Consider the following 9,385-nt stretch of genomic DNA (forward strand, 5'->3'; position numbering starts at 1 on the left):
ATCTCATACAAAGTGGTCAGCCCTGAAACCATATACCCATAAACAACAAAAACAGATTCAGCAGGTTGAATTTATATGTTTGTGCACATATATAAATACACACACAGGTATGTAACAATAATAATTAAAGGAAAAGAGGCTATCAATTTGAGGGTTTGGGTTGGGGTTACTGAAAAGGATTGAAGTGAAAATACCTGGGAGAGGCCAGAGAGATGAACGGGAAGGTAGAAAGTGGTATAGTTCTATTTTAATTAAAATGCATAAAAATCAAACAATGAATTTAAATGCAGCATTTGAGGTCTGCTTTGCATCTGCCTCTCACAACAGGGGTCATCCGGTCTACTCTTGTACATTTTTTGTACTCAGAAACCCCTTATAAATGTTTGCCAAAACTAAAGTCAACAGTAAGCTTCAAATATGTATCCCTTCAAAATACCTGCCTTCCAAATTTTCATCATAAAATGATGTAATCCTGCTGTCCCTCTTTTAGGTGATTTCTCCTTCCTGAATGTATCCTCTCTTTATTTACAAAATCCTTCACGTTATTTAAACCCAAAATGCCCTTCTTTTTCTTTCTTTCCTCTTTTCTTTCTTTCTTTCCCCTTCCTTCCTTCCTTCCTTCCTTCCTTCCTTCCTTCCTTCCTTCCTTCCTTCCTTCCTTCTATCCTTCCTTCCCCCCTCTTCCTTCCTTCCTCCCTCTCTCTCTCTCTCTCTCTTCTTTCCTTTCCTCTCTTCCTTTCTTCCTTTATATAACTTCCTTTTATCTCAACCTTCCTCTGTTGTCATGCCAAATGCTAATATTAGCCATGTCACCATACCTGGCTATATTTTGTTTTTATATGTATTTCATCACTTACTTAATCGATGCTACTTGGAGAGCAGGGAGTACATGTTTTCATCAATTGCCTTGTGGCTTATATCAGTGCTTTGCATAGAATAGATAAATGTGTAACTTAATATAAGCTAAATGGAATTATTTGCACATGTTCTGGTGTAGCTAGGTAGAATTTCATATCTGACCTAAGACTACCATCTTTTAACTAACTTCCAAGTTTCCGTACTTTTAATCTTCATATTGCTGTCTGAGTTATTTCCATAAATTTTAGTTAAGTTTGGTGTCTAATACTCTCATGATAAAATCTTAACTTAGAATATTCAAGGCCCTCCACCTCCTGCACTACCCTTTGCACCCTACCCTTAACATTGTGTGTTGGTCATGCTAGGTCATCAGAAATGGTTAATACCAGGCCTTCCTTTATTATGCTGTGGTCTTCAACTACCTCTTATATCCTACAGGTCTCAGAGGAACTTCTATGTTGTTGTCATCACATTAAGTAACACCAAGCTGCTCTTCAGTCAGGAATTACCAATGATTACCAAAGACTCACTGGGTTGCCATTGACAAAAAGAACTACGTATGTCAAAAAGCATCTGAGCCAGAACTGTCAAAGTTTGTCTTTTGGTGATGGTAATGCTCTTTATAGCTCAGACTAATTTTTCAGATGCAACTTCAGACTAATTTAGGGAAACAGTGCTTGGCACAGGGCAGGCTTTTCCTCTCCACTTTCTCTAGATTCAGAGTTTTCACTATGATGACCCTCCTCCTAATGGAAGTTCCCAGCCTCTGCCTATTCCTATTCTCCAGACCCAAATGATGGAGTACTTTAATCACGCAACACAAAAGCATCACACAAGTTTTTCCTATTAAATTTTGGGTAATTTCACTGAAAGTTATTTGTTGTCTCACTGTGCTCACATGAAAATAAAAACAACCTTTGCTATATCTATTTCACTGTGACTGTGTGAAATGACTATATTTTGAAAAATCCTTGGCATTAAAATACATTCACAAGGAAAAATTATCAAAATGAATGGACCGTCTGTCCTGAGTGTTTGAACTGTGGGAAACTGGAACAGTAAGTTATACTTATTTGTGGAGGTATGCGGTTTCTAATCTGAAATCTGTTTCAGTTTGTTCCACACAAGAGGCCATGGAAAATACCATCTCAATAAAGCCTGTGCTTTCAGAAGCTCTGCGAGTCAAAACTTTTGATTTATTTATTATTTTTGTTACTGGCTTTTTCTTTCTACCAAAGGTCAAATGCCATGGGGAATATGCCTAGTTAAAAATATTTATTGATTGATTGTCAAATGAAAAAGTTCTGAAAAATATTTACAGCCATTCCCATTCGAGTCTGGACTTTTCAAATCTTGCACTTTCAAAAAAGCCGGGTATAGTGAAATATGCCTGTAGTCCTATCTACTTCAGCGCCAGAGACAGGAGAATCATTTAAGCCTAGGAGTTTAAGACTAGCTTGGGAATTATAATCCAATCTCTTCTTTAAACAAACAAACAAACAAACAGCAAGCCAAAAAAAACAACAAACAAAAAAATTGCTAGTAAAATTTGTCTTTATCTTTCTGTGCATTCACAGATACTTTCTATCTCACTAATTCCATATAGGTTCTTCCAACATGCATTCATCCATCATCCATCCTGCTCATGTTGCATAACAGATGCTGGATTCAGCAGAAAGTAGAGAAAAAGAAAGCATAGGATCATGACTTGTGCTTTTCATAATCTAACTGGGAAAGTTAAAATTATCAAATATTTTTGAAAAGTAATGAGAAACACCTTTATTAAGTACTAAATTATAGAACCCAGTGCTGTGACAACATCTAAAATGAGATGTGGTGTAGGTAAGGAGGTCAGAGTCCACTTCCCCGGGGAAGTGGCAATTGCACTGGTAGGTGTGTGGTGAGCAAGAGCTAAAATTATACTGTGCAGAGAGGAACCATTAGATGGAAAGATTTCTTGGGGCCGAGGGACATAGCATCTTCAAGCAAATGGAAAGTGGCCAGCAATGCTGATGCAGGGAGTTGTGTACAAGGTTGGAACATAAGAGGAAGTCAGCCCTGCAGGGTTATGCTATATTAGGGATGCTGCTCAGGAGACCTGTCAGGGGTTGGTAAGTGACAGGAGGCAAGATCAGGTTTGTGTGTTGAAAGCATCCCTAGAGTTAAGAAGAAAATATATTAGGTGTAGGAGGCAGCAGAGGGTCATGGGTTAACTGCAGGTGTGGTGGCATCTTCCATCAGATTGGGGACTGAGGAAAAGCTGTACAAAGTATGAGGTAAATAGGACTTAGTGGCAAAGTAGATTTGCTAGGCAAAACCTTTATGAATTAAGCACTATGCAGTACTGACACATTTGTGTCAGATTTCCACCACATTGTCACTGTTTTAATGACTTCAGAACTCACTTATGCCAACAGTATTTATCCTGTGCCTGTCATTCTGGCTGCTGGTGATACAGAAATAAGCCAAGTTGCCCCTCCTATACTTCTGCTTGTTTCAGACATCTGGTTAAAAGTGTGAATTAGAGTAGTCACACACACACACACACAAAATCCAGCATTTGAAATACTGTGGGCCATTTTCCTTTGGCAAATAGAAAAAAAATCACCTTCCAGTATTTCCCATTTCTAAACTACTCCTTATTGTGTAGAAATATCAGGGAGATAGGTAAAGAGGTATCCAGGGAGGGACAGGGTATAAAATGGATCCTCTTAGGGTCACAAAGCTATGGGATGACATTACTTGAGCTAAAGTCTTCCAATTTCAAGTTGAGGGTGCCTCCTCATCTCCTCCCATTTACTAAAACTGTTCCAGATATAGAGAGTTTGCTTCAGAAAGGGAATTTCTTCAAATTAGTCTCCAGAATGAAGACTTTTCTCAGCTATAACACATTCCTACATTTAGTGCAAGCAAAGCACTTGCTTTCTTCTTCAGTGTTATTCAGGGTAGCACAGATTATTAGCCAAATGAAGGCAGGAGGTGCAGGAAAACTGGGATTTTTGTATTAACCCATCACAGAAGAAAGAAGTGATGACCCATCACAGAAGAAAGAAGTGATGACGTATATGTCTTGCCCATGCCAGGTGTCTGGAATCAAGCATACTCCAGGCAGGCCCACATTTACATGAACCTTTTCCCTTTCTTAGGCTGCTTGGCCATGTAACGATATTTACTAATATTTAGCTGGTCCTTAACACACAGGTCAATGCTCTTTTTTTCTTTTTCTTTTATTAAATAACACATTTGACTTTCACAATGAGTGGTCCTAGGAATGTGATCTGATTTTCTTAAGACTACATAAATGTCTATAAGTTTAAAGAGAACCTCTTCCTGAAAGCAATCATTTCTCACTTCTCAGGGCTGTTGATTTCTCAGTGGACAGGTACAACAATTCATCCACAATGATAGCTCTTTACTAGAAAGTTATTTTCTCTGATATCTGACATATTTGCAGTTACTGAAATCAAACAACAGAACCACATCAGGACTTCCAAATGTTCAATGACATTATTTAGCAAAATAAATTTATTAAAAGTATTCAAAAACCACTTCAAAGTTTAGCTGCCTACAAGACAGTTTTTGGCACACGTAACAGACGCTGGCTCTACAGCACGGTACAGCATCCAATCCATCGCACACACCACTTAACAATGCAAACATACTTCTCAGTTTCAGTGATACGTGACTGACACACTAGTACTAGTGATCTGTAGTCCTAAGAATGTCAACACCCTTGCACACAGTAAACATTGTAATGTTACTTAGTACTAAAATATTAAAACTAGAACTAAAACCACTATGTGGTAACATGGACTAGTTTAGGGAAAGGTGTACAGCCAGCTAGCTAAGGCCACATAATCCCAGACCTATTGATTTTAAATGCTCCAGCAACATCCCATTGTATCGTTCATCTTAGACCCTGCTTTTCCCGATGAGGAAGAGCACACTCAGAACCTTGTTCCCTCCCTCTATTCTTCACACAGCAAGGGAAGCTGTTCTCACACAGAGCCTCTCCTAGGTTGCTGGCTTCCTGATTCACTACCCAACATTGAATCAATAGTTCTGAGCGATGTTTTCCTAACACTCAGGCTGAATTCAAGGTCAGTTTTTTTCTTTCTGGCAGGTCACAGCCTTCACTCTTGGGAAACAGAATGGAATGTCTTCTGTATGTGTGTGTGGGGTACTTGTCTCATGTAGCATGAGGCTCGGTGGTGATCTGTGGTTTTTTACACAAGTCCTGGTAGAATTCCGACTCTAAGAAACGAGGATAAGAGTTGTTCTCCATCAAGCTGTATACCCTCTTCTGAGCTGTGGTGAAGCAGCCACTTGTAGCCTCTTGAATATTTTGGGCAATCAGAGTTTTCGTTTGAAAGTCTATGTTTATCTGAAAGAAGAACAACAACAAAAAACTCCCTTTATTTGCTATTCAATGCTACGAATCGATGTTTAATCATAAAACATAAAGGTGTAATTTGTGATCAGTTATAACTGTCAATTTTGGAGAAACTTAAATGTTGGGACTGCTGAGGCAAGAGCCATTCGTAGTTCTTCTCACTTGCCTTGAATTTAGTGTATTCAAGGCTCATGTTTTGCTACAGTGTTGCACTTGAATTTGGTGGATTCAAGTCTAGTGTTTCGCTACAGTGTTGCACTTGAATTTGCTGGATTCAAGTCTGGGGTTTCAATACAGTGTTGAAAATGATCTGAGAAACCTGTTTTCTTACCTCTTTGGGAGCTTCCTTCTCTATGAAGTCGGTATATATTTTCCTTGCTTTTGAGGACAGTTTTTGGGGTGATTTGGTTTTTTTGAAGTCTTCACAAGCCAACCAGAATTCAATATTTTCTTCACAGAACTCGGACTTTAAAAACGCCCTGAATGCAGCAAGCCCATCTGGAAGCACAGGAGAAGCAGACTATGAATGGAATGGTCGAATTACACACAGTTGTTCCAGTACAAAACCACCAGTTTCCTAGACTACATTCAAGCCTGTCATTCTCGAAGTCTGGCTCTTTCAGCACTGAGATACCAGTAGGCAAAATGCTTAAGTTTGTAGTCTGGAACAAAAAGTATACTTAACTTCACTGTCAATGTAAGAACAGTATTCATAGGCCGGCTGGCTGTAAGTTCACTAAGAACTAGGGGCTTTTGAAAATACTCTATGCAATGGAAAAGCTGACTCAACCACAGCCATGAGTAACTGGCATTTTAATTTTTAGGCTAATTTTTCTTCCCCATCTGAGATGAATACCTCCTGCTTCTCCATGATTAAACCCAGTGAAATCAGGGAAAGAGAAACAGGCTTTGTACTGTCGGTGGTGGTAATGTCTAATGTACGGCTTGCAAACTGCTCATTTTGTGGCGTGAAGGCAACATGTCTAGGCTTTCGAGATACTGGTAAGAGGTCATATTCAAGAGTTAACTTACATTTACTCGCCAACAGTTCATCAAATGCTTCTGCCCATAGCAGTGCTTCTTCAGGAGAAGGCCTGTAAGAGAAGTTCCATACATGAGCTACACCACACATGACAGTTCCCCTTTCCGGTTCACTTGGTTTGGCTAGATATTCATTTGTCTCTGCAACTACAGGATTCGAAACTTACTTGATAAAAGTTTGCTGTTTGCTTTTCTTGCCAGTTTTGGGCTTCCCAGGAGTAGAGGAATTCTGCAAGAAGTAGCTCAAACGGGTCTTCCAATCCTTTAAGCTGGAAAAAAGAGAGAGAAAAAAATACTTCAAGTGGCAATTCTTGACTGGTAAAATTGTCATCAGCTGCAGTAGCTACAAAGCAGACAATGAGTCCCACCCTCTTAGCGTTTATACCCAGCACCTTGTGTATTGGACACATTTTTATCCATTCATCTGACTATAATGAGTTTTACAAGCAGGATAGGACTACATAACAGCTAAGGTATTTTCAATTTTCACAAGTTATTTCTGACCTAATAAACAGGTAGCGGTTTTTCTGCATGGTTAGCTCCAACTTGCTGACTTTTTACGATTGAGAACAGCCGTCTTGTCCCAGCTGATGTTTCTTCCCTTTCTGCACTGGAGGCACTATGCCAGAGACAATGCATAGGCGTGTGCGTGCGTGTGTGTGTGTGTGTGTGTGTGTGTGTGTGTGTGCGTGTGTGTGAGATGGATTCCCTAGCTCCCTTCTGCTACCGCCCACAATGCTTCTCCGCAGCAGATACTGCAGAGCGTATTACTCATTCCATAGTCGTGACTGGGTGAGACCTACTTTATGATTTAAAAACGGATCTCATACATTGAGAACCAACTCAAACATCTTCACCCAACAGCTATGCAAGCAGCTCAGAACTAACAATGCAACGCCGGTGCAGGCGCCGGTGGACGTTATTCAGCTGCAGGATTCTGATGCCACATTAAATGCAGAACAAAAAGGCAACCAGCGCCGTCTCAGCCCATCTATCGCCGCCTTCTTCAACCCTTCCCTATAGCTCCTAAACTCTTGGAGCTCACATAGGAAAAGCACATACCACCAGATCTAGCAAGCTAACTTTTCTTCCCTCCCCCGCCCCCTCCCTCCCTTTCTCTGCAGAGGTGCAGATTATTCAAAGCCGAGATCGAGGGACGGTCGGGACCTAGCAGCAAAGCCAGGCAGGGTATGAAGAGCTCTTAGGGAGAGAGGGCATACTTACAGTGTCCGCTTCATTTTCTCCCGCTTTTCCTCGACCTTGGGGCCGTTGCCTGGGCTCTTGTCCATGGGTACGCAGTCGTGCTGGACAGCCAGGAACATGGCACTTTGCATTCTCAGACTCCCGCGGCCACCGCAGCTGTTTGCGGCCGGGAGCGCGCCGCGGGCTTTTAAGGCAGGCAGCGGCACAGGGGCGGGACCTGGAGGGGCCGGCCACGCCTCTAGAGGGCGCGGATTGGCTCAGTGCAGACGGCACGAGGGCGGAGTCGCGCGGGCCTGCGGCAGTCACGGCAGCCACCGAAGGGTCTGGAAGCGAGGGCGCTGTTGACGTAGGCGCTGCATCCTCGTGCGCACACTGGGTGGGAGGTGGCGGGCGGGAACAGAGAGCGATCGCTGTTAGGCAGTTCGGGCAGCCACAGCCATGAAGGGGCCCCGAGTTCGTGGCTTTTCCCTGAGTGAAGACAGTACCTTTTACTCTTTGTGTGTGTGTTCCCGTGTGTGTGTGTGTGTGTGTGTGTGTGTGTGTGTGTGTGTGTGTGTGTGTGTGTGTCCCACCTTTGCAATTTATCTATTGTTCATCTGGACATCTGACTGCAGCCGGGTTGGGGAGAGCCCTGCTGGCTGCATTCAGCCACTCCACCTATTTTAGAGAAGGAAATCAACTAGAGAAACCTGAAACGTGGGCTGCTGAGCTAGGTACTGTGACTCTGTAGCTCGCTCAGGCACCTTGGAACACACGCTGCTCAGGGAGCAAGCGGGAGAAAGTGTCTATTAAAACCCGGTGTTTTAACTGGTTCTGCAGTTTTGATCTTTAAATCCATGGTTGCAGCAGTCTGTGACGTTGCAGGGTCGTTCCCCAGGAGATCCGAGGGCCATCTCTTGAGCGGTGCACAGCACAGATCTGAGTGACAGGTGAGAAATACAAAGGGAAACCCAAGATCTCGCAGTTCTGCTGCACCCGGATCATTTGTAGTTTCAGAGTGTAAGGGATCAGGATTTCCTCATGAGTCATTTGCAGTTGAACAGGCATAGGATTTATCAGATGTTCAACTGCTTAAATTAAGGATGGGAGTGCGGGGGTGGGGGCTACAAGTAGATGTGATAGCCGGTGTAAACAGTTTGTTTGGGCAAGCTTCATTTGTGATATCCTCAGAACCCCGTCTCCGCTCCCGCAGCTTTTAATATGCCCTGATTTGTAGAAACTAATACATGACTTCAACTACAGATTGATTCAGCTTCCTATGTTATCAGAAAGATGCAGCGGAATACCTGAGTGGTTTTCCCATAAAGTCTGAACAGACAGATTAACAAAAAGGTACAGCTTAGGCTCTAGTTATTCCGCTTCAAACTAGAACTACTAAAAGGAAAAAGAAGACCCATCCATCCCTCCAACTGGGAACCAAGCAACACATTGTTACAAGCTGCGGGTAGTTGAGCTACAGGTTTGAGTCAGAGACCAAAGCCTGTAGTAGCTAATGAAAAAAATTGGTATAGCCTTTATTACAGAAGGAATATCAATTTTTATTTTAGTAAGAAATGCTTGAAAGCATGTTTATGAATTTATAAGATCTAATTTGTAATAAGCCCCCAAAGAGCTACACTGTTCCAACATTTGTTTTAATTTCTGACTGTTTAATAAGTATGTATTAAACATGTATAATGGAAATAGTGTTGCTCTTTAAGATATGTGTAATGTGCAGGCATAACTGATTTTTTTCAACAATACAAAAACAGGAATATTTTTTCACTTACAACCCTGGGTATTAAAATCATCAATATTGATGTTTCTATACAGATCAGGTGACCCTTGACACTTGTGGCTGTTAGCAGGTGTAACTGTAGCCAATGCTTAACCAGTAATTGCTAAGTGTCT

General features: G+C 41.8%; 1 protein-coding gene across 1 annotated transcript; it reads right to left on the reverse strand.

Annotated features, from left to right (window-relative positions):
- Positions 1 to 4,064: 4,064 nt before the first annotated feature.
- Positions 4,065 to 7,645, reverse strand: Rgs2 (regulator of G protein signaling 2). Its single transcript, XM_028769963.1, has 5 exons — positions 7,517 to 7,645; positions 6,460 to 6,561; positions 6,284 to 6,345; positions 5,583 to 5,749; positions 4,065 to 5,242 (listed from the first exon to the last, which is right to left on the reverse strand). The coding sequence occupies exons 1-5, from the start codon at positions 7,624 to 7,626 to the stop codon at positions 5,048 to 5,050; spliced, it is 636 nt and encodes a 211-aa protein (XP_028625796.1). The 5' UTR covers positions 7,627 to 7,645; the 3' UTR covers positions 4,065 to 5,047.
- Between the last annotated feature and the right edge of the window lie 1,740 nt (positions 7,646 to 9,385).

Source organism: Grammomys surdaster, unplaced genomic scaffold (genome assembly GCF_004785775.1).
Source record: "Grammomys surdaster isolate TR1022 unplaced genomic scaffold, NIH_TR_1.0 196, whole genome shotgun sequence".
NCBI lineage: Eukaryota > Metazoa > Chordata > Mammalia > Rodentia > Muridae > Grammomys > Grammomys surdaster.